The 26,746-nt window shown below is 44.6% G+C and overlaps 1 protein-coding gene across 4 annotated transcripts in view; it reads right to left on the reverse strand.

Moving 5' to 3' along the window:
* PRKAR1B (protein kinase cAMP-dependent type I regulatory subunit beta) overlaps positions 1–26,746 on the reverse strand; it is a 286,647-nt gene that overhangs the window by 106,029 nt on the left and 153,872 nt on the right. For all 4 annotated transcript variants that reach the window (XM_056535925.1, XM_056535923.1, XM_056535921.1 and 1 more), the window contains one exon: positions 8,951–9,012. In XM_056535925.1, the coding sequence (XP_056391900.1) occupies positions 8,951–9,012 (62 nt within the window). The remainder of the gene's footprint in view (positions 1–8,950; positions 9,013–26,746) is intronic.

Genomic DNA, 26,746 nt, shown 5'->3' on the forward strand with positions numbered 1-26,746 from the left:
CATTCTTTGATAAATCTGGGCCATGATCTTTCAACAAAGTGTCAGAACAGGTTCCATCTGAGTTTATATCTGCTCAGTTTACAAATCCTCAGTGAAGATTCAGGGTAACTTTTAGGAGTTACAGTTAATGTAGTAATAATATATATGTATACACCCACAAAAGAAAACCAGTAATGTAAAAGAAAACACTTTATTTGACATATATGCAATTGACATACATTTAAAATATAGAGAGGCATAAAAATCAAGGCACCACGTAAACGACTACAGAAATAGTGGAGTATGGTAGATACAGATACATGGAGTCCATGGAAAATAAAGATATGGATATACTGACAGCAGAGATGAGATTGGAAAACATCCACAAGACTGAAATGAACAGCTGATCAATCAATATATAACATGAAGGAAATATTTTACAAAAATAAGAATGCAAAATTCACACAAAAATCCAAATATTGACATCCTGCCATGCACTGCCTACCTACTGCCTCCAACCCCAACGTACGTTTCGCTTGTGCTTCGTCACTGCTGATCTTTTACATTGATCAATGGTTTCTCATAGGAAACCATTGATCAATGATTCTGCTGCTTGACTGCTCATGCCCGGATCTCAGGCACTGAGCTGTCATTCGGCGATCGGACACCAGGAGGCAAGGTAAGGGACGCTCCTGCTGTCTTACAGCTGTTCGGGATGCCACGATTTTGCCGTGGACATCCCAAACAGCCCCGAGCTAACCGGCAAAGAATTACTTTCACTTTAGACGTGGCGTTCAACGCCGCGTCTAAAGTGTTAATAGCACGCAGCACCGCGATCAGTGCCGCGCGCTATTAGCCACTGGTTCCGTGGCCCCGCGTTATAGAACGGGAGCGGACTCAGGATGTACATTTACGTCATGGGTCCTTAAGAGGTTAATGACTGAGCACTTTTTTGCAATTCTGACCACTGTCACTTTATGCATTAATAACTCTGGGATGCTTTTACCGTTTATTCTGATTCCGAGATTTTTTTTCGTAACATATTCTACTTTAACATAGTGGTAAATTTTCGTTGTTACTTGCATCCTTTCTTGGGGAAAAATTCTAAAATATCATGAAAATGTTAGCATTTTTCTAACTTGAAAATGGATATTCTAAATAAATTATATATTGATTCACATATACAATATGTATACTTTATGTTGGCATCATTAAGTTGACATGTTTTTACTTTTGGAAGACACCAGAGGGCTTCAAATTTCAGCAGCAATTTTCCAATTTTTCAAGAAAATTTCACAATCTGAATTTTTCAGGAACCAGTTCAGTTTGAAGAGGATTTGAGGGGCTTATATTTTAGAAATACCCCATAAATCATCCCATTATAAAAACTGCACCCCTCAAATTATTTAAAATTACATTCAGAAAGTTTGTTTACCCTTTAGGTGTTTCACAGGAATAGCAGCAAAGTGAAGGAGAAAATTCAAAATCTTCATTTTTTACACTCGCATGTTCTTGTAGAGCCATTTTTTTTATTTTTACAAGGGGTAAAAGGAGAGAAATCCCCCCAAAATTTGTAACCCCATTTCTCTCTAGTATATAAATACCCAATGTGTGGATGACAAGTGCTCTGCTGGCGGACTACAATGCTCAGAAAAAAAGGAGCCACATTTCGCTTTTGGAAAGCAAATTTTACTGAAATTGTTTTTGGTGGCATGTCGCATTTAAGAAGCCCCTATGGTGCCAGAACAGAAAAAAAAAAAAAAAAACACATGGCACACTGTTTTGGAAACTACTTCCCTCAAGGAATGTAACAAGGGGTACAGTGAGCCTTAACACCCCACAGGTGTTTGACAACTTTTCGTTAAAGTCGGATGTGTAAATGAAAACTATTTTTTTTTTAACTAAAATGCAGTTATTTCCCCAAATTTTACATTTTAACAAGGGGTAATAGGAGAAAATGCCCCCCAAATTTGTCCCCATGTGTGGACGTCAAGTGTTCTTCTGCAACACTACAATGCTCAGAAGAGAAGAACACCATTGGGCTTTTAAAGAGAGAATTTGTTTGGAATGGAAGTCGGGGGCCATCAACATTTACAAAGCCCCCCATGGTGCCAGAACAGTGGACCCCCCCACATGTGACCCCATTTTGGAAACTACACCCATCACAGAATTTAATAAGGGGTGCAGTGAGCATTTACACCCCACTGGCGTTTGACAGATCTTTGGAACAGTGGGCTGTGCAAATGAAAAATTACATTTTTAATTTCCATGGACCACTGTTCCAAAAATCTGTTAGACACCTGTGTGGCACAAATGCTCACTGCACCCCTTATTACATTCTGTGAGGGGTGTAGTTTCAAAATGGGGTCACATGTGGGGGGGTCCATTGTTCTGGCACTATGGGGGCTTTGTAAACACACATGGCCTTCAATTCCGGACAAATCTTCTCTCCAAAAGCCCAATGGCGCATTGTAGTGCACCCGCAGAGCACTTTAGATCAACACATGGGGTATGTTCTTACTCAGAAGGAAGGGTTACAAATTTTGGGGGGCTTTTTTCCCTATTTTTCCTTGTGAAAATGAAAAGTATAGGGTAACACCAGCATTTTAGTAAAAAATTTAGTTTTTTTCATTTTCCCATCCAACTTTAACGAAAAATTGACAAACACCTATGGGGTGTTAAGGCTCACTATATCCCTTGTTATGTTCCGTGAGGGGTGTAGTTTTCAAATGGGGTCACACGTGGGTATTCATTTTTTTGCGTTTATATCAGAACCGCTGTAAAATCAGCCACCCCTGTGCAAATCACCAATTTAGGCCTCAAATGTACATGGTGCGTTCTCACTCCTGAGCCATGTAGTGCGCCTGCAGAGCACTTATTGTCCACATATGGGGTATTTCCATACTCAAGAGAAATTGCGTTACAAATTTTGGGGGTCTTTATTTCCTTTTACCTCTTCTGAAAATAAAAAGTATGGGGCAACACCGGCATGTTAGTGTAAAATATTTTACACTAACAGGCTGGTGTAGACCCCAACTTTTCCTTTTCATAAGGGGTAAAAGGAGAAAAGCCCCCAAAATTTGTACCTCAATTGCTTCCGAGTACGGAAATACCCCATATGTGGCCCTAAACTGTTTCCTTGAAATACGACAGGGCTCCGAAGTGAGAGAGCGCCATGCACATTTGAGGACTAAATTAGGGATTGTATGGGGGGGTGGACATAGGGGTATTCTACACCAGTCATTCCCAAATAGGGTGCCTCCAGCTGTTGCTAAACTCCCAGCATGCCTGGACAGTAAGAGGCTCCATTTTGGAAACACTGCCATACGATAAATTTTTCATTTTTATTGGGGGGGGGGGGGGACGTGTAAGGGGGTGTATATGTAGTGTTTTTCAAGATTTAGAGGGCCACGGTTTAGAGACCACCGCACAGTGATCTCCAAACTGTGGCCCTCCAGATGTTGCAAATCTACAAATCCCAGCATGCCCAGATAGCAAACTGCTGTGTGGGCATGCTGGGAGTTGCAGTTTTGCAAGATCTAGAGGGCCACAGCTTAGAAACCACTACACAGTTATATCCAAACTGTAGCCCTCCAGCTATTGCAAAACTACAAATCCCAGCATGCCAAACAGCAAACAGCTGTCTGGGCATGCTGGGAGTTGTAGTTTTGCAACATCTGGAGGGCTACAGTTTAGAGACCACTGTAAAGTGGTCTCCAAACTGTAGCCCTCCAAATGTTGCTAGGCAACTCACCGGCTTTTGTAGTCTGCACCAGGGAGCCAGCCGCATGTCATTGCTGCCTGCTGCCGATGGTAAGTGACCTATGGTGCCAGTCACAGGACAGTTCCCCCATTCTGCCTGGACTACTGTGGGTGGGCAGAACGGGGGAAATGAACCTTAACCCACTGCCCCAGATCTGCTATTGGTCGGTCGCTTTTGACCGACCAATAGCAGGGACAGGAAGGGTGGCACCACTGCCACCTCACTCCTATCCCTTCAGGGGGATCGTAGTAAATATATAAGCAAAAAACACCGGTGCGCACCTCGTGCAGGTAAAACAGGAGCAATTGGAGTAAATATAGAAAGGGGAACACGGGCCAGCAGAGTGGACCCTTACCTTGGGATGGTATGCTAAGAGCATAACACCTAATGTTGCTTGTAATAGGGTTGCAGCGTCCTGGTTCCTCTGGGGATTCCTGCTAGGAGATCCAGTGCATCAGTAGAGGTATAGATCATGTCACGATTCGGCAGGCTGGAGGTGGATCCTCTGTGCCAGAGAGGGATTGGCGTGGACCGTGTCGGTGGATCGGTTCTAAGTTGCTACTGGTATTCACCAGAGCCCGCCGCAAAGCGGGATGGTCTTGCAGCGGCGGTAGCAACCAGGTCGTATCCACTGGCAACGGCTCAACCTCTCTGACTGCTGAGATAGGCGCGGTACAAGGGAGTAGACAAGAGCAAGGTCAGACGTAGCAGAAGGTCGGGGCAGGCGGCAAGGTACGTAGTCAATGGTAATAGCAGGAGGTCAGGAACACAGTAAAGGTAACACAGAATAAGCTTTCTCTAGGCACAAGGGCAACAAGATCCGGCAAGGAAGTGCAGGGGAAGTGAGGTCATATAGCCAGGGAGCAGGTGGAAACTAATTAGGGTGATTGGGCCAGGCACCATCATTGGTGCACTGGCCCTTTAAATCTCAGAGAGCTGGCGCGCGCGCGCGCCCTAGAGAGCGGAGCCGCGCGCGCCAGAGCATGACAGCCGGGGACCGGGACAGGTGAGTGACTTGGGATGCGATTCGCGAGCGGGCACGTCCCGCTATGCGAATCGCATCCCCGCCGGCAATGTCAGTGCAGCACTCCCGGTCAGCGGGTCTGACCGGGGCGCTGCAGGGAGAGAAATGCCGCGAGCGCTTCGGGGAGGAGCAGGGACCCGGAGCGCTCGGCGTAACAGATCAGACTCGATCACGTAAAAATTGGAACATCTGATGGAGCGCAAACCACTGTGATTCTTGTGCAGAATTCGATTTATTGTAAATAAGGTGCAACGCAAAACATAACAGCGTTTCCAGCCCGTACCGGGCTCTTCTTCAGGCAGTATAAAATAACATAAGCACAATGTGCATATATAAAACACGCAAATGCTTCACTTCCGGGTTCGGTAACACAGAACCTGAACCGAAACCGAAGGGCATGTGAAAAAAATGTTCGGAAGATTCAAACAAAATTAGAATGGGAATAAGAATTAAAATATAAAATATATAAAATACAGCCACCAGACAAATAATCAAATACATATTAGGGTAAAATTATCAATAATGAAACACAAATAATAGGTACGTGTTGGTATGTGTACCGGAACTGCTGAAGGTCCCATGGTAGGTAACGCTGCATCGGTGGTGTATGCGCAAGAAGGAGATTGGAGTATTAGAACAGACCAAGTGGAGTGCTCAAGCGCAGAAATGAAATTTGAAGGGGCGAATCCAAAAGATATTGTACGCAGAAGATAATCGGAAGAAGAGTGAAGGAATATATTACAGGATAAGAGTATCAATTAGGTAAGTAGGTAAGTACTGTTTATGCGATTATTTCCTTCACTTCATTCAGACCTTGGGGGGATAAACTTCGTAATTTGAAGATCCAGTACATCTCTCGTTTCTTTAATTGCTCAAAACGATTATTCACTGTTGCAGGGACCGAATCAATAGGAACGATGGTAATAAGAGGGTCTATTCCTGGATGAACAAGAGCAGTATGTTTAGATACTCCATGTAAAAGGTGCTTTTTTCTGATATTCAGCCGATGTTGATTAAGTCTCAAATGTAAGGGTCTAGAAGTGCGCCCTATATACTGCATGCGGCAGTGTGAGCACTCAATCGTGTATATAACATAATTTGAATTACAGGTGAGATGATGTTTTATTATAAAGATCTCGCCTGTAGATTGAAATTCAGTGCAATTGTGACGAATCTGAGTGCAGCTCCCCTTTTTTGATGAGGGATGAAACGGGGTTGAAGAAGGTTTTTTTGGCCTGTCTTCTTATCTGACTTGGAGCTAAAAAAAATTTAGCGACGCCGATCTTCGATATGTACACCTGGGTTGTGCCGGAAAAGATGTAGTTAAGAAAGGATCTGCACGTAGCACATGCCAGTGTTTGGCTCGGATAGATTTAATTCTTCCTTATTCTTTTGTACTGGCTGTACGGGATGTCAAGTAGCCATTTCCTATAGTGAGCACTATGGAAGTCGAGGTAACTGTTAGCATCCACCTTTTTGAAAAAGGTGGATGTCAAAAATGCCATAAATTTAATGCCCAAGTGTTGTTATTTAGTTTAGCAGAAGATGAGGAATCGTATCTTCGGGTCCTTTCCAGACGAAAAACAGATCGTCTATATAACGATAGTATATGGCAATGTTTTAATTAATGGATGTGTTGTTCCAAATATGATGGGTCTCAAAGGCTCCCATGAAGATGTTAGCATAAACAGGGGCGACCTTCGTGCCCATCGCCGTACCGACTTGCTGATGATAAGTAGTACCATTATAGATGAAATAATTATTATGCAGAATAAAAGATAGAGAATTAACTAGGAATTCTCGATTCTGAAGGGTGTCAGACACACACTTTATTCCCAGATCATCTGGAATATTTGAATAAAGCGAGGTCATGTCGCAGGTGATGAGTATACTCTGGTTTCCATTGTAGTGGAAGGAGATGTTCAATTAGCTGAGTGGAGTCTCTAAGATAGCTGCAAAGTTTAGTAACATGGGGTTGGAGGAACAAATACAGATAATGTGCAAAATTGCTGTTAGTGGAATTAGTGCCGGCAATAATGGGACGTCCTGATGGTTGAGTGGTGGATTTATGTATTTTAGGCAATTGATAGAAGTATGGTTTATTGTGATGGGTTTGAAGGATATATTGTTGTTCATTTTTGGTTAGTATATCCATTTCTTTAGCAGAATTGACGAGTAATGTCAGGTCCTTTTTTTAATTTTTCAAAGAGATCAGTTTTAGTAACAGCATAATATTCTGAATCAGATAGGATCCATAAACATCCATAGACTATGATCATATTGTTCATAGTCTTGTATGACGAGCCTGCCGCCTTTATCGGCGGGTCTGATCACAATGTTAGTGTTTTCACGTAAATCTCTGAGCGCTGATCGTTAATTTTTCGTAAGATTGTCCTTGGTGTGGTGGGTCTTCTTTAGTGATAGACTATTCAGGGGGATCGTGGGTGTCTTGGACAGCCCCAATCCCCCTTATTTTCCTGGTCACCAGAGACCCATATGACCCGGAATCGCCGCAGATCACCGGTCTGAATTTAATTGTCTCAGGACCCCCCACAGCGATGTGCCGGGATGCCTGCTGAATGATTTCAGCAGGCATCCCGGTCCCCGACTGGCTAGCGGCGGGGACCGGAATTCCCACGGGTACGTCCTTAGTCCTTAAGGGGTTTATGAAAGTGAAAATAGAATCTTAAACATCTTTGCTAATTTACTGAAAAAGGAAACATTGCACTGACATTAGTATTTAGATCTTATAGGCTGGGATCACATATGTCCAGCATCCAGCATAGGTGAACTCCGCCTAGATCTCGACGCAACTGATGTCACAACTGATGACAATATGCATCAGTTGTCATGAGTTGTATGGCATCCGGAGTCCATTGTTTCTGGGCGAAAGCTGCATTGCCCTGTCCGTTGCCGTCCAGCGTGTCCAACTATCCGACGTCAAAATAGAGACGCCAGATGATTGTGAAGTGCATGCCGGAGGGAAACTATGCCAGACGTTGGACATATGTGAACCCAGTCTTACTCAGTACTAGAGATGCACCAATACAATTTTTTTAAGACCTAATACTCACCAATACCAATTACCGATACTATCCAGACTGCTATCCCCCGTCACTCCCTGTCATTTAGCTATCACATCCTTCTATCTGCCCCTCTGTCTGCTGATTGGTCCCCTGACACTGGACTTTTGATGATTGGCCGGGAGATGGCTTCTTGAAATTATGCTTCAGACATGACAATCAGAATTGAGGCCAAAAAGTTTAATCAGACCAGTGAATCTTGTTTCTCACAGTCTGAGAGTTCATTAGGTGCTTTTCTACAACTCTAGGTGGGCTTTCATGTGTCTTTTACTAAGGAGAGGCTTCTTCTGGCCACTCTTCTATAGTATAGATTGGTGGAGTGCTGCAGTGATGTTGGAATGGCCCTCTATAGTACCAAAATACAGAATAACAATATTGGGTCCCAGAGGCCTTTAGAAAATAAACCCAAATTTAGAGTTGACTTTGGAGCCAATCCCTTGTCACTAGGGTTTATTCCTTATGGGATGATTCATCAATAACATATCAGACCTTATTATCTATATGTCCTGTGTGCACAATGATGGATCATTGCGCACACAGAAACCGCAACTATGGTGGAAGCTACAATACTAGATGTCACCCAGCTTTTAAACAAATTGTATTTATGTAGCTTTAACAACACACATGGCCAAGCCATATTATTGGGGGTAAATGCTAAGGGACAGGTGCATATCAACACTACTATGCAGCGAGAACTAAACTGTGAAAACATATGCCAAGAGAAGGTATTGTTTGTATAAACAACCAACCAAAAATTGGGGCTCATGGATTAAATGGACACTCAAAGTCGATTTTTGGTTGGTTTTCTATATACATTTTTTCACGAGGGTATATGTGAATTATTGGTGAGCCCGGATTGCAGGTGTTGATAGGTGTGGTGAGCCTTTATCTAGTTTTTCGTATATATATATATATATATATATATATATATATATATATATATAGTGGTCTTTATAACATCATTTTAGGATTTCTCCATGGTCTCATGTCTCACTCATACCATTTGATAGCCCACTATGCCATTCTATGTTATTCCAAAGAACATAAGACAGTTCTATGTAATCACTATGGACGAATGCAGTACATTAATGACATTCTTACCTTGTAGTATCACAGTCTCTCCAGCAATGTGATTGACGGGAAACATGGCATCAAATATATCACTGCAAGAGACACAAGGGGTGTAAGTAATTTGTAAGTGAGCTTCAGGTTTATTTAATATGACAGGCTGTCTGGTGATGCAAAACACACACACAGGCCGACTCTTGTTTTCTTCCTAATAAAATGGACTACAAGCAGGTTTATAAACTCATAATGGAGATTCCTGGGTAGTTTTAGCTGATGCAAAGAATTGTGAGGCATTCAGAGAACCTCACGCATGTCACTCCACAGTGTACACATGCAACTGTATCCTGATCTGCTATGCTAATTTCTATCATACTTTCATACAAACATCAGTATAGCGCCAGGCATGGGAGCGTGTTGGCAGGATGAATTGTGTCAGGAGACTCTTAGTGCATGTCCAATAACATTTTATTTAGGGTCTTAAATTTCAATGTTCTATATAGCTGTAGTCCATAAGGGCAATTTTTACTGAGTTCAATATATTATGATGGCCATTTTATCTATTAGAGAAATGGGCATGCATGGCATCAGCAGTGATGGAGCCCAGCGAAGGTTGGGGGAAAAATGTTTGGATTCATAACATTCTGGTCCCTCGTGTCCTAGACATGCATTGCCCAAATAATGCTGACAAACAATGTCCATATACAGTGTTACAAAAGTGCCACAATATAGAGCCCACATAAAGCTAAAGTGGTGGAAATTGCAGAGACCCCCAGGTGAGGTAAAGTCCATTACTGAAACCAACTGTTATGTTGTCACAACTTTTCAGGAGCCACTTACAAGTCCTAGCTAACAATTTCTAACTCTGACTGGATAAGAAACTATGTCCCATCGCTCTCTTGAGGGTTCTCCTGACCTACACCCTTTGATGAATAAGATGTCATCGTCCTGTGATCTACAGCTGGAGTTTGACTTCGCACAGTGGATAATGTGATAATGGTGTCATGATCTGAAGGAAATCCACGCTATATTGTCATGCTAGTAAAAGGCACATATGCACTTTGTGGCGGATAAAATAAAGACAACAGTTCAAATAACCCCTTGACCTTAGTCTAGGCTATGACCTTTCCTCCGCTTGCATACATATCTGGACTTGCAATCCAATGAGGATCCACAGTGCTGGCTTTACCATGTAAATATATATACATATACCTGAGTGTGTGAAGTTTTGCCAAAGCAGCTTTATCAAGCACTTTGTTCTGGTTTGGCACTCCAGGTGGTGACTTACATTGGGGAATAGACTCCAGTGCTTGTTCTTTATTTTGTTATCAATACAAGACCTGAATGGTACAACTATTTGTCTGCTAATAGTTTACACTGTTTGTCTGTAATTGTAACAGACCAGACCACTGATCAGATCACATTTTATTATTATGAACCAAATCAAGGTAATTCCAATAGGTAAATTTTTCAGCCTGCACTGTGGATGTTTACTCAATGATCTCAACAAAAGACATGAACAGCACTCTTTGTGTATTATTAGATATATTGTGTTTGCCTCTAAGGGTGCTCTTACACTGTGCAGTTTTTTGTTAAACTTTGAAGCCAAAACAAGGTATGGATCATTATGAATTAGATATATAAAGAAAAGGTGTACAGAAGACGTGGCATCTATTCTTTATATTATCTAATTCATTATGATCGTTACTTGGTTTGGGCTTTATAGTTGAAGTGCACCTAAAACTGCACAGTATAAAGCACCCTGTGAATAAAATAACAATCAAACTACATTTTATTTGTGCGGACATTCGGATAACTCCAGGGGATCAGTTACTTTTTTGTGCAACTGTATGTAATTGAACGTACATATTGGATGTACATTGCATCTAAATATCCACTGTGCTTTTCATCATCTCAGCTGGAAATCCAATCCAAAAGTCTACTAAATGCCATTGTCACACATGTCCCAAACTATTACATATGCAAAGAGACGGACTTGAAAATGGAAGTGCATCTTAATGAACAAAGTCTCCTGTGAGCTTTCATACTTCCTACTCTGTTTAGACTTGTTAAGTAGACAGGACCTAGGGCTGAGAAAATGCATTATCCCTTCATTCAGCTTGTGTTATTACATTGCAGTGACACATCAGCAGCATCTCCAGGACTCCTGACAGCTCACAAGTAGTCACAACTGACACATCCCTTATGAACCTGACATCATTCCAAAGTGAAGACGTTGAAAAGTGTTGTACTCCTTGAAGTGCACCTGTCACTTACTCAGTGGAAAAAACCTTTTATATTATATGTGTGTATAAGAATGGGGGCTATAAATACATTTCTGTGCTTAGGAGCTTGCAACCACATTCGAACGTTGGTTCAGTTCCTAACAGACTTAAAGGGGTACTCCGGTGGAAAAAAAAAATTAAAGTCAACTGGTGCCAGAAAGTTAAACAGAATTGTAATTTGCTTCTATTAAAAAATCTTTACCCTTCCAGTACTTTTTAGCAGCTGTATGCTACAGAGGAAATTCTTTTCTTATTGAATTTCTTTTTTGTCTTGTCCACAGTGCTATCTGCTGACACCTCTTTCCATGTCAGGAACTGTCCAGAGCAGCATAGGTTTTCAATGTGGATTTTCTCCTACTCTGGACAGTTCCTGATACGGGCATCAGGTGTCAGCGGAGAGCACTGTGGATAAGACAAAAAAAAAATTCAAAAAGAAAATAATTTCCTCCGTAGCATACAGCTGCTAAAAAGTACTGGAAGGGTAAAGATTTTTTAATAGAAGTCATTTACAAATCTGTTTAACTTTCTAGCACCAGTTGATTAAAAAAAATGTTTTCCACCAGACTACCCCTTTAAGGTTATAAGCTGTCATAAACCATCCTGTAATCTCTTGATAAGAATGAATGATGGCACTCACTAGGTGGCATAGAACAAACTCCATTTATTTCGACAGCATGGGAACAAGATGCAATGGCCGAAGGCCCGTCGGCCATTGCATCTTGTTCCCATGCTGTTGAAATAAACAGACTTTGTTCTATGCCACCTGGTGAATGCCATCATTCATTCTTACCAAGAGATTGCTGCAAGTCTTATCGGATTGAGCACCACTAATTTGGAAGATCACGGGGGTCCCTTGGATAGGGGATAAGATGTCTAGGGGCAGAGTACCCGTTTAAAAGCCATTGCTGACCGTAAGATACAGGTGTTCGAACAGTTGAGAAACTGGAGCTTTCTATACTCCTAGCCACCAAACGAAGATGTCAGCTATAAGCTGGCACCCTGGCATCCTGAGCCTGCTCCATATTACCCCAGCACAATTCCACGTCAGAATGTGTAAAGGGGTTAATAAGTTCTAGTAGGTTTGTCAGAATTGTCATTTGGCTCCAAATGGGATTGTCCTCTACTAGACCTTTGGGGCCATTATTGTGTCAGAACCTGATCCCACCGGAGGATCCTGTTCTCTGTTGGCCCAGTCTAATGCTGATGACATTACACTTTTACAGTCTAAATATAACTTAACTACAACTGAAATGCTCATATTTATGCAATGAACGCTTCTGTCTGGAATACTGCAGGGACACGTTTTTCAATGCTTTACATATCATACATACTGTATATTTGTAAGATACATGCCTCAAGTAACTGCTGTATTTGGTCAGACACCATCCAGTGAAACATTGGGACGCTCTTTTACATAAACAGGTAAACAGAGTGGCCGCAAGACAATGGTTCAGGCTCAATAAGCGCTGACCATAATGCACCCCAGCTGTGATTGGCACCAATTTCAACCATATTCGTTTAGACATGAAACTAAATGTGTCTATGTATCAATCAAATGTGCAGCTTCAGGGCATATAAAAATATTATGTTATGTTGAGTGAAGCGAGCTCGTACATGCACAGGGCTTCCTAGACAGAAAAATACAGGTAACTCAGGTCAATGATGGGCAGGGGATCATTCCAAGGATAAACCTAAAACAGCTGTACTAAACTAAAACGGTCAACACAAGGTACTGACTCTATGGGTTGGAAATTCCCAGCCAAATAAATTATTAGGCTATATTATACAGCATAAACCATAAAGCTGAGGACACCTAGTGCACTAAAAACAAAGCTCAAGAGTAAATGGTGACTAAGGCTAGGTTCACACTGTGGAATTTCTGGGCAGAATTTCTGCCGGAGATCAAGCCGGCTGCACTAGGACAGCGCAGAGTGCATTGCTGTCCCCATAGATGTCAATGCATTTCTGAGCAGATCTCCCAAAAGATCTACCCAGAAATGCATTGCCGTCTATGGAGACGGCAATGCAGTCCGTGCGGTCCTAGTGCCGCCGGATAAATCTTCAGCAGAAATTCTGCCCAGACATTCCGTAGTGTGAACCTAGCCTAGTGGTCTATTCGCACAGAGGAATTTCCGCCTCAAATTAAAGCCCATAGACTTCTATGGGATTTCGCACTCCCATTCACACTTCTGAAATTCCGCTTGCCTCAGGTACTCTGATTCCAACCCTGTTTTTTTAGCTATTATGTGCCCCTGTTCCCAAGACACAGAATTTAACTATTTGGCTGACTATCTGCACTTTTTCCTAAATAGTCAGATGGGTGCAGACAAAAAGAGGTATAAATATAAAGCTCAGGGTGTATGTAACTACATGGTTGAGGGGCATGAATCAGGCTGGGGGGGGGGAGAGAGAGAAGGCTAAAGGGGCATAAATCAGGCTCAGGGGTGTTAATATAAGTCTGAGGGGGCATGAATCAGGTTAACACCCTCCTGAGTCTAGCATTTACACCCTTTTTGAAATCCTGCCCACCTGACTATTCAGGTAAAAGTACAGATAGTCAAATATGGGAGTCAGTTATTACCAGCTGTGACTCCTGAATTTTCCTGCAAATGCTGCGCACTACTGTGCCCCCGGTATAGCTGGTCAGCATTTATCAAGAAGCCTGCACCTTTTGATAGATGTGGGCTAATGTTACAGCGTGACTATTGGTAGAACAGATTTGCGCAGCAGGTCAGGAAAAAAAGACCTGGCTTTCTGTGCTTAATACATACACTCTGTGAGATGCGTGCTGTGCGCACAGCTTACGGAGCATAAGGAGGTTAGTAGTTACATAGCATCACTGCTTACTTCCACTGGCGAAGTAAAGTATGAGATGGTGCATAGCACCACCGTACCATGTACAGGAGACAAAACTCCCGTCACTCTATTGACAGGGGTCCCTGATCTGTACTAGCTGTGCCCACTGTTTACCCACAGGTGCAGCTGTGGCTGAACCGAAGGTATACATGTTATATTTCTCTCCAGCCAGGAAAGAGTTAAAGGGGTACAGCCGTCACGCCCCCTCCCATAGACTTGTATTGAAGGGGAGTGGCTGTGACGTCACTAACAAGGCGTGGCCGTGATGTCACGAGCCTCCAGCGTTGCACTCAATGCTCTAAATGAATGATGGGTGCAGCAGGGAGATCACGGGGGACCCCAGTGGCGGGACCCCCGCGATCAGACATCTTTTCACCTATCCTTTGTATAGGGGATAAGATGTCTAGGGGCGGAGTACCTCTTCTCTTTAAGTAGCGATGCAGTACATCTCTATAGAGATCACTACTATGTCCCCCCCTCGGTAGGCTGAGCATTCTGCGAAGATGTCTGTACATAAACGCTGACATCCATCACTCCGATATATAATATATTGGTGCAGCTAGCTGCATGTGGTCCTGACTGGAGTGGCCTTTGCGCAAATCTGTGCAAAGTCGCATATTATAAATCACTGCCTAAATTGTGTGCATTAAACACCATACCCAAACCACATCCAAAAACGTCTACTATATTCATAGGTGAAAAATCCCATTTACACTGATGAAAGTCGCATCACACGGGCGCCATGACTTTGAGCAAATTTAGACTGATAAAAGACTGATATCTTCAAAATTGAGCAATGGCAGCAAAGTCAAGGTAGCTGAGCTGTAATATCAGACACAAGCCTTTTTCTAATTGCTTACAATCCCTTAAAGGGGTATTCCCCTGGAAAAAAAAATTTTTTTAATCAACTGGTGCCAGAAAGTTAAACAGATTTGTACATTACTTCTATTTAAAAATCTTAACCCTTCCAGTACTGCTGCTGTATTTTCCAAAGGAAGTTCCTTTCTTTTTGGATTTCTTTTCTGCCTGATCACAGTGCTCTCTGCTGACACCTCTGTCCATGTCAGGAACTGTTCAGAGCAGGTTTCCTACGAGGATTTGCTCCTACTCTGGACAGTTCCTAAAAAAGACATAGGTGTCAGAAGAGAGCACTGTGGTCAGGCAGAAAGGAAATTCAAAAAGAAAAGAATTTCCTATGAAAAATACAACAGCTGATAACTACTGGAAGGGTTAAGATTTTTAAATAGAAGTAATTTACAAATCTGTTTCACTTTCTGGCACCAGTTGATCCAGGGCAGTATCCCTTTAAGGTGTCCATTTGCACTTGACAGAGGCTGACCACGATGGCAAATTTTTTGTATTTTTGCTAAAGACTGATAGGAAGGTGGAATGATAATTCATTCAGGTGCAAGAAACTTTATTTCTATTCCTTTCCATACTTTTTTTTTACTCTTTAAAAATGAATATGGACCTACTGTCCAACAATTGTGTCCAAAATGTTTCTGGAGTTCAAACAATAAGAAGCAGCTTTTACATAATGCTGCTTCAGGGTATGTTCATACAGGCTCCCCCTGAGGAAGCCTTTGTAGAGTGAAACTTACGTTAGGGTAGATATGACTGGATGTGGGCATTGTACATGGCAGGTATTAGTGTTTTTCTTCATGGTCTGTTTACCTTCATTTGATATTTTCCACTGTGATCATCTGTTTTGAGCACTTTTCTTTTATTTTGTTAGCTACTTTTTTAAAATCTTGACCCTTCCAGTTCTTATCAGCTGCTTTATGCTTCAGAGCAAGTTGTGTAATTCTTTCCAGTCTGACCACAGTGCTTTCTGTTGATACCACTGTCTGTGTCAGGAACGGTCCAGAGCAGGAGCATATCCACATAGCAAACCTCTCCTGCTCTGGACAGTTACTGATAAGGACAGAGATGGCAGCAGAGAGCACTGTGGTCAGACTGGAAAGAACTACACAACTTCCTCTGGAGCATACAGCAGCTGATAAGTACTGGAAGGAGTACAATTTTTAAAAAGAAGTAATTTACAAATCTGTATAACTTCCTGGCACCAATTGATCTGAAAACATTTTTTCCTCCGGAGTACCCCTTTAAACCCCTTTAGACAATTTATGTTGTGGACTTTCACTGCGGATTTCTTTCCACAGATAGATAAGATAGACAAATCTGACTTTCTAGTTCTGAATCACTGAAACTCTGTGTTTCCACCTTTTCCTATAGTTTTACGAACAATTTCTGACAAAATCCAACTTGCCTCTCCCTCCACAGCCTTTATGAATTAAGTAGGAAATGGCGATTCCTTTTCCCTGTTGACAGAAAAGGCTGCTGGCAATTTACAATGTCTTTTTTCTTTTTTTTTTTTATGAAACCTGCATTCTGGGCACCGATGTATTCCAAGCACGTCTCGTTCATGTCTAGCTGAGAAGCAAGGCGCTATTCCTTACCATGTCAAAATTCCTTTTGCAATCAGAGGTCACAGACTTGAAGACCCCTAGGTTCAAATTGGGTAAAAATATGTTATAAAAATATTCTTCACAGAGCAAGATGTTCCAGATATTTCATGTTGAAGCCTGCTCACAGTGATGCATGAGATGTTAAAATGGCAGCTCTGAAATATGCTGCTCTAGGGAGTCTATACACTTGCAATACCCTTCCTGGCTCTTGGCCATAAGACCTTAGCCTAATCCTCTCCGATGTGATCAGGTTTCCTCTTATTCTTGATCTGCTTCAGACAATGAAAAAGAAAATCACTTAACTTGATCTATAAACATAACTTCCACATGTTCATAAGGGAAGCAGAGGCCTTTGTGAACTAATGATGCCCAATACCACCACCTGATAATGGGAGTATTAAAGGCCCATGGTGTACTGAAAGTGCTCACGACTGGTATTGACGGGTGCCTCATACCTCCTCACACTCACCCAGTGTTTGATCACTATAGATTAGTTGTATCAGTCACTAGTTACAATCGATGTATCAGGCTGAAGTATTATTCTTTTCTACTGAGTAGAACAATCTACTTGACAGTCATCTCTGTATGTACACTTACACAGGGAAGGCTGTCAATCACTCAGGAGGCCCGCCTACTAGACTCCTAAGAGCAGAATGAACAGAGGCTTTGTAGTAAAGTACAATGTAACTGCTATGTTATAATAAATATTTTCCTATAAACCATATATCATTCTAGTCGGCTTATTGTAAATAATGGGGTATAGATCCAGCAAGGATACGGCAGCAGGCAGTTTTGAAATTTTCCCACCAGATCCGGTTGCCAGAAATTGTAAACAAGAGATTTATACAGTCATGGCCGTAAATGTTGGCACCACTGAAATTTTACTAGAAAAAGAAGTATTTCTCAAAGAAAAGGATTGCAGTAACAAGTTTTGCTAAAAAAAATGTTTCTTCTCTTTGTGTGTATTGGAACTAAACCAAAAAAGGCAGGAAGAAAAGCAAATTGGATATAATGTCACACCAAACTCCAAAAATGGGCTGGACAAAATTATTGGCACCCTTTCAAAATTATGGAAAAATAAGATTGTTTCAAGCATGTGATGCTCCTTTAAACTCACCTGGGGCAAGTAATAGGTGTGGGCAATATAAAAATCACACCTGAAAGCAGATAAAAAGGAGAGAAGTTCACTTAGTCTTTGCATTGTGTGTCTGTGTGTGCCACACTAAGCATGGACAACTGAAAGAGGAGAAGAGAACTGTCTGAGGACTTGAGAACCAAAATTGTGAAAAAAATATCAACAATCTCAAGGTTACAAGTCCATCTCCAGAGATCTAGATTTGCCTTTGTCCACAGTGCGCAAAATTATCAAGAAGTTTGCAACCCATGGCACTGTAGCTAATCTCCCTGGACGTGGACAGAAGAGAAAGGAGTCAACGCAGGAAAGCATCAGTGTCAGTGCAAACTATCCATTGACATTTCAATGAAATGAAACGCTATGGCAGGAGACCCAGGAGGACCCCACTGCTGACACAGAGACATAAAAAAGCAAGACTACATTTTGACAAAATGAACTTGGGTAAGCCAAAATATCTCTGGGAAAATGTCTTGTGGACAGATGAGACCAAGAGAGCTTTTTGGTAAAGCACATCATTCTACTGTTTGCCGAAAACGGAATGAGGCCTACAAAGAAAAGAACAAAGTACCTACAGTGAAATATGGTGGAGGGTCAATTATGTTTTGGGTTGTTTTGCTGCCTCTGGCACTAGGTGCCTTGAATGTGTGCAAGGCATCATGAAATCTGAGGATTACCAATGGATTTTGGGTTGCACTGTACAACACAGTTGTCACGATGCCGGCTGGCAGGTAGTGGATCCTCTGTGCCAGAGAGGGATTGGCGTGGACCGTGCTAGTGGATCGGTTCTAAGTCACTACTGGTTTTCACCAGAGCCCGCCGCAAAGCGGGATGGTCTTGCTGCGGCGGTAGTGACCAGGTCGTATCCACTAGCAACGGCTCAACCTCTCTGGCTGCTGAAGATAGGCGCGGTACAAGGGAGTAGACAGAAGCAAGGTCGGACGTAGCAGAAGGTCGGGGCAGGCAGCAAGGATCGTAGTCAGGGGCAACGGCAGGAGGTCTGGAACACAGGCTAGGAACATACAAGGAAACGCTTTCACTGGCACGATGGCAACAAGATCCGGCAAGGAAGTGCAGGGGAAGTGAGGTGATATAGGGAAGTGCACAGGTGATAACACTAATTGGAACCACTGCGCCAATCAGCGGCGCAGTGGCCCTTTAAATCGCAAAGACCCGGCACGCGCGCGCCCTAGGGAGCGGGGCCGCGCGCGCCGGGACAGGACTGACGGAGAGCGAGTCAGGTACGGGAGCCGGGGTGCGCATCGCGAGCGGGCGCTACCCGCATCGCGAATCGCATCCCGGCTGGAGGCGGTATCGCAGCGCCCCGGGTCAGTGGATCTGACCGGAGCGCTGCAGTGAGGAGAGTGTAGCGAGCGCTCCGGGGAGGAGCGGGGACCCGGAGCGCTTGGCGTAACAGTACCCCCCCCCTTGGGTCTCCCCCTCTTCTTAGAGCCTGAGAACCTGAGGAGCAGACTTTTGTCTAGGATGTTGTCCTCAGGTTCCCAGGATCTCTCTTCTGGACCACAACCCTCCCAATCCACTAAAAAAAAGGTTTTCCCTCTGACCTTTTTAGATGCCAGAATCTCTTTGACGGAGAAGATGTCCGAGGAGCCGGAAACAGGAGTGGGAGGAACAGATTTGGGAGAGAAACGGTTAATGATAAGTGGTTTAAGAAGAGAAACGTGAAAGGCATTAGGAATACGAAGAGAAGGAGGAAGAAGAAGTTTGTAAGAGACAGGATTAATCTGGCACAAAATTTTGAAAGGACCAAGATAGCGTGGTCCCAACTTATAGCTAGGGACACGGAAGCGGACATATTTAGCGGAGAGCCATACCTTGTCTCCAGGGGAAAAAATGGGAGGAGCTCTTCTTTTCTTATCCGCGAACTTCTTCATGCGTGATGAAGCCTGTAAGAGAGAATTTTGGGTCTCTCTCCATATGATGGAAAGATCACGAGAAATTTCATCCACAGCGGGCAGACCAGAGGGCAAGGGGGTAGGGAGGGGGGGAAGAGGGTGACGGCCGTACACCACGAAAAATGGGGATTTGGAGGAAGATTCAGAGACTCTGAAGTTATACGAGAATTCGGCCCATGGTAGAAGATCTGCCCAGTCATCCTGGCGGGAGGAAACAAAATGTCGTAAATAATCACCCAAGACCTGGTTAATTCTTTCTACTTGTCCATTGGATTGAGGATGATATGCAGAAGAAAAATTTAATTTAATCTTGAGTTGTTTACAGAGAGCCCTCCAGAATTTAGACACGAATTGGACGCCTCTATCCGAGACGATCTGCGTGGGCAACCCGTGAAGACGAAAAATGTGTACAAAAAATTGTTTAGCCAACTGAGGCGCTGAAGGAAGACCAGGAAGAGGGATGAAATGTGCCATTTTGGAGAATCGATCAACGACCACCCAAATAACAGTGTTGCCATGGGATGGGGGTAAGTCAGTAATAAAATCCATACCAATCAGAGACCAAGGCTGTTCGGGGACAGGCAGAGGATGAAGAAAACCAGCGGGCTTCTGGCGAGGAGTCTTATCCCGGGCACAGATAGTGCAGGCTCGCACAAAGTCCACAACATCCGTCTCCAGAGTCGGCCACCAATAGTAGCGAGAGATGAGTTGCACAGATTTCTTGATGCACGCATGACCTGCGAGATGGGAAGAGTGGCCCCATTTGAGGATTCCGAGGCGTTGGCGTGGAGAAACAAAGGTCTTTCCTGGAGGAGTTTGCCTGATGGAGGCTGGAGAAGTGGAAATCAGGCAGTCAGGAGGAATGATGTGTTGCGGAGAGAGTTCAACTTCAGAAGCATCCGAGGAACGAGAGAGAGCATCGGCCCTAATGTTCTTATCGGCAGGCCGAAAGTGAATTTCAAAATTAAATCGGGCAAAGAACAGAGACCACCTGGCCTGGCGAGGATTCAGCCGTTGGGCAGACTGGAGGTAGGAGAGGTTCTTGTGATCGGTGTAAATAATAACTGGAAATCTTGATCCCTCCAGCAGATGCCTCCATTCCTCAAGTGCTAATTTAATGGCTAGAAGCTCTCGATCCCCGATGGAGTAGTTTCTCTCCGCCGGAGAGAAGGTCCTAGAAAAAAAACCACAAGTAACAGCATGCCCGGAAGAATTTTTTTGTAGAAGGACAGCTCCAGCTCCCACAGAGGAGGCATCAACCTCCAATAGGAAGGGTTTAGATGGGTCAGGTCTGGAGAGCACGGGAGCCGAAGAAAAGGCAGACTTGAGCCGTTTAAAGGCGTCTTCCGCTTGAGGAGGCCAAGACTTGGGATCGGCATTTTTTTTGGTTAAAGCCACGATAGGAGCCACAACGGTAGAAAAATGTGGAATAAATTGTCTGTAATAATTGGCGAACCCCAAAAAACGTTGGATAGCACGGAGTCCGGAGGGGCGTGGCCAATCTAAGACGGCAGAGAGTTTGTCTGGATCCATTTGTAGTCCCTGGCCAGAGACCAAGTATCCTAGGAAAGGAAGAGATTGGCATTCAAACAGACATTTCTCTATTTTGGCATAGAGTTGATTGTCACGAAGTCTCTGAAGAACCATACGGACATGCTGGCGGTGTTCTTCTAGATTGGCAGAAAAAATCAGGATATCGTCCAGATATACAACAACACAGGAGTATAAAAGATCACGAAAAATTTCATTAACAAAGTCTTGGAAGACGGCAGGGGCGTTGCACAGGCCAAAGGGCATGACCAGATACTCAAAGTGTCCATCTCTGGTGTTAAATGCCGTTTTCCATTCATCCCCCTCTCTGATGCGGATGAGATTATAAGCACCTCTTAAGTCCAGTTTGGTAAAGATGTGGGCACCTTGGAGGCGATCAAAGAGTTCAGAGATGAGAGGTAGGGGGTAGCGGTTCTTAACCGTGATTTTATTAAGACCGCGGTAGTCAATGCAAGGGCGTAGAGAGCCATCTTTTTTGGACACAAAGAAAAATCCGGCTCCGGCAGGAGAGGAGGATTTACGGATAAAGCCCTTTTTTAAATTTTCCTGGACGTATTCAGACATGGCAAGAGTCTCTGGGGCGGACAGAGGATAAATTCTGCCCCGGGGTGGAGTAGTGCCCGGGAGGAGGTCGATAGGACAATCATAAGGCCTGTGAGGAGGTAGAGTCTCAGCTTGTTTTTTGCAAAAAACATCCGCAAAGTCCATATAGGCCTTAGGGAGACCGGTTACGGGAGGAACCACAGAGTCACGGCAAGGGTTACTGGGAACCGGTTTTAGGCAGTCCTTGGAACAAGAGGGCCCCCAACTCTTGATCTCCCCAGTGGACCAATCCAGGGTTGGGGAGTGAAGTTGAAGCCAGGGAAGTCCAAGGAGAATTTCAGAAGTGCAATTGGGAAGGACCAAAAGTTCAATCCTCTCGTGATGAGGTCCGATGTGCATTAGAAGGGGCTCCGTGCGGAAACGTATGGTACAGTCCAATCTTTCATTGTTTACACAATTGATGTAGAGGGGTCTGGCGAGACTGGTCACCGGGATGTTGAACCTGTTGACGAGAGAGGCCAAAATAAAATTTCCTGCAGATCCGGAGTCCAAGAAGGCCACAGCAGAGAAGGAGAAGGCAGATGCAGACATCCGCACAGGCACAGTAAGACGTGGAGAAGCAGAGTAGACATCAAGGACTGTCTCACCTTTGTGCGGAGTCAGCGTACGTCTTTCCAGGCGGGGAGGACGGATAGGACAATCCTTCAGGAAGTGTTCGGTACTAGCACAGTACAGGCAGAGATTCTCCATGCGGCGTCGTGTCCTCTCTTGAGGTGTCAGGCGAGACCGGTCGACCTGCATAGCCTCCACGGCGGGAGGCACAGGAACAGATTGCAGGGGACCAGAGGAGAGAGGAGCCGGGGAGAAGAAACGCCTCGTGCGAACAGAGTCCATATCCTGGCGGAGCTCCTGACGCCTTTCGGAAAAACGCATGTCAATGCGAGTGGCTAGGTGAATGAGTTCATGTAGATTAGCAGGGATTTCTCGTGCGGCCAGAACATCTTTAATGTTGCTGGATAGGCCTTTTTTAAAGGTCGCGCAGAGGGCCTCATTATTCCAGGATAATTCTGAAGCAAGAGTACGGAATTGTACGGCATACTCGCCAACGGAAGAATTACCCTGGACCAGGTTCAACAGGGCAGTCTCAGCAGAAGAGGCTCGGGCAGGTTCCTCAAAGACACTTCGAATTTCCGAGAAGGAGTGTACAGAGGCAGTGACGGGGTCATTGCGGTCCCAGAGCGGTGTGGCCCAAGACAGGGCTTTTCCAGACAGAAGGCTGACTACGAAAGCCACCTTAGACCTTTCAGTGGGAAACTGGTCCGACATCATCTCCAGGTGCAGGGAACATTGGGAAAGAAAGCCACGGCAAAACTTAGAGTCCCCATCAAATTTATCCGGCAAGGATAGTCGTAGACCAGAAGCGGCCACTCGCTGCGGAGGAGATGCAGGAGCTGGCGGAGGAGATGATTGCTGAAGCTGTGGTAGTAACTGCTGAAGCATAACGGTCAGTTGAGACAGCTGTTGGCCTTGTTGCGCTATCTGTTGCGACTGCTGGGCGACCACCGTGGTGAGGTCAGCGACAACTGGCAGAGGAACTTCAGCGGGATCCATGGCCGGATCTACTGTCACGATGCCGGCTGGCAGGTAGTGGATCCTCTGTGCCAGAGAGGGATTGGCGTGGACCGTGCTAGTGGATCGGTTCTAAGTCACTACTGGTTTTCACCAGAGCCCGCCGCAAAGCGGGATGGTCTTGCTGCGGCGGTAGTGACCAGGTCGTATCCACTAGCAACGGCTCAACCTCTCTGGCTGCTGAAGATAGGCGCGGTACAAGGGAGTAGACAGAAGCAAGGTCGGACGTAGCAGAAGGTCGGGGCAGGCAGCAAGGATCGTAGTCAGGGGCAACGGCAGGAGGTCTGGAACACAGGCTAGGAACATACAAGGAAACGCTTTCACTGGCACGATGGCAACAAGATCCGGCAAGGAAGTGCAGGGGAAGTGAGGTGATATAGGGAAGTGCACAGGTGATAACACTAATTGGAACCACTGCGCCAATCAGCGGCGCAGTGGCCCTTTAAATCGCAAAGACCCGGCGCGCGCGCGCCCTAGGGAGCGGGGCCGCGCGCGCCGGGACAGGACTGACGGAGAGCGAGTCAGGTACGGGAGCCGGGGTGCGCATCGCGAGCGGGCGCTACCCGCATCGCGAATCGCATCCCGGCTGGAGGCGGTATCGCAGCGCCCCGGGTCAGTGGATCTGACCGGAGCGCTGCAGTGAGGAGAGTGTAGCGAGCGCTCCGGGGAGGAGCGGGGACCCGGAGCGCTTGGCGTAACAACAGTGTCAGAAAGCTGGGTTTGCGTCCGAGATCTTGGGTCTTCCAGCAGGACAATGACCCCAAACATACGTCAAAAAGCCCCCAGAAATGGATGGCAACAAAGCACTGGAGAGTTCTGAAGTGTCAGCAATGAGTCCAGATGGAAATCCCATTGAACACCTGTGGAGAGATCTTAAAATTGCTGTTAGGAAAAGGCGCCTTCCAATAAGAGACCTGGAGCAGTTTGCAAAGGAAGAGTGGTCCAACCTTCCAGCTGAGAGGTGTAAGAAGCTTATTGATGGTTATAGGAAGCGACTGATTTCAGTTATTTTTTCCAAAGGGTGTGCAACCAAATATTAAGTTAAGGGTGCCAATAATTTTGTCCAGCCCATTTTTGGAGTTTGATGTGACATTATGTCCAATTTGCTTTTTTTCCCTCCCTTTTTGGTTTAGTTCCAATACACACAAAGGGAATAAACATGTGTACAGCAAAACATGTTACTGCAATCCTTTTCTGTGAGAAATACTTAATTTTCTAGAAGAATTTCAGGGGTTCCAATATTTATGGTCATGACTGTATGTAGCCATTATAAGTAGACTGATTGATTGATCGAATTTAGTTGGATTTAAGCAAAAAATCTTCCTTATAAATAGGAAGAAAGCTTTTACTTAGTTACCATCATCCTGTTACTGACCAAATCCTGTATACTGAGACCAATGTTACCAATAATAGCAGTATATAAGGAGGAAATATTATCACCATACATATTACCACAATACTGTTACTTATCAAATCCTGTATATTGAGACCAATATTATCTACAAGGAGGAATGTTATTACTAGGGATCGACCGATTATCGGTTTGGCCGATATTATCGGCCGATAATCACGATTTTGGGCATTATCGGCAATTACCTTGCCGATAAGCCGATAATGCCCCGCCCCCAACGCACCTTGACCGCCCCCCTGAACCGCCGCACCGCGACCGTCCGTCCACCCCCCCCCCCGACCCACCGCACCGCGTCGCACCCCCCACGCTCCGCCCCGGCCCCATTGCCTCCCCCATCCCCGGTTTTATAATTACCTGTCCCCGGGGCCCACTCTACTTCTGGCTCCTGCTGCATCCTGCGTTACGCTGTGCGCAATGACGAGTGACGTCACCGTCAGTGCGCACAGTGACAGCTCAGGAGGACGCCACCTGAGCCAGATGTAGAGTGGACCCGGGAACAGGTAAATATAAAACCGGGGATGGGGGAGGCAATGGGGCCGGGGCGGTGCGGTGGGGGGTGCGACGCGGCGGTAGGGGGCGCAGCACGGTGCGGCGGTGGGGGGAGCGGTGGCGGTGATAGGACTCAGGATCCCCGGACAGGCAGGGGAGAGAAGCGGGTGACCGCGGCCTATGGCACGCAAAAGCCACTTCAGTGCATTGATTTAAAGCGCCTGCTTTAAATCAATGATCTGCAGCGGTGTCACGGGGGGATAAATAGCCGATAACTTATACCGGAATATCGGTATAAGTTATCGGCTATCAGCCCTAACCTCCACCGATTATCGGTATCGGCCCTAAAAAACCGATATCGGTCGATCCCTAGTTATTCCTATACATATTACCATCAGATTGTTACTGACAAAATCCAGTAAAATTCTGTATAACGTTCTGTGTTCAGACTGACAGAAGAACTTGATACAGTCATAACTACCCACAATGAACATTCTGACTTAAGCACAAGTATACAGCTATTATCTGTACAGAGCCTGCAGGCAGAGCTCTTCTCTTCTTCTATGGAGAAACTAAAATGGAAGAGGGATTATATAAATCTATGTAACCATTACACACATCATTAACTTGACATATTGGAACTGTTTTTAAGGATACCACCTTCCTGCGCGTTACCTTAAGGCGTGCAAAGACTTTTTTCTGAAAGAAAATGGCCAAAATTAATTTTAATAAGTTCAGTGAAAGTAAATGTAAGTGCTGTATCCTCGGGGCGTGATATGTGCTTTAACAAAAACGCAATACAAAAGGGAAATATCATTACCGGGACAGAATTCCAGCTGAAGTATGCAGTGCTGAGAGAAAGTTTAATATGAAGAGCCACTGACTTCTGGGAAATGTGATTTGCATGACATCCCTTTGTGTCTAAGGTTTTACACAGCGAGTACAGAGCCACATTAAAGAGATATCCCACCATCATAATCTTCTGACCATACTAAGTGACACATGGGCATGGCTACAGAGGGTGCAAAGGTACACACCTGAGCCCTGGTACTTGAGGGGGTGGAAATCCCCTCTGTCATATAAAATATACCAGTAGTCCACCCCTCACATTATATCTACAGTACTTTAAATATGAGAGTCCACCCCTCACATTATATGCAGTATCTCCCATAAGTGAGTCCACCCCTCACATTATATACAGTATATCCCATAAGTGAGTCCACCCCTCACATTATATATACAGTATATCCCATAAGTGAGTCCACCCCTCACATTATATACACAGTATCTCACATAAGTGAGTCCACCCCTCACATTATATACAGTATATCCCATAAGTGAGTCCACCCCTCACATATATACAGTATATCCCATAAGTGAGTCCACCCCTCACATTATATATACAACATCTCCCATAAGTGAGTCCACCCCTCACATTATATATACAGTATATCCCATAAGTGACTCCACCCCTCACATTATATATACAGTATCTCCCATAAGAGAGTCCACCCCTCACATTATATATGCAGTAACTCCCATAAGAGAGTCC

This window comes from Hyla sarda, chromosome 8 (genome assembly GCF_029499605.1).
Source record: "Hyla sarda isolate aHylSar1 chromosome 8, aHylSar1.hap1, whole genome shotgun sequence".
In the NCBI taxonomy this organism is placed as follows: domain Eukaryota; kingdom Metazoa; phylum Chordata; class Amphibia; order Anura; family Hylidae; genus Hyla; species Hyla sarda.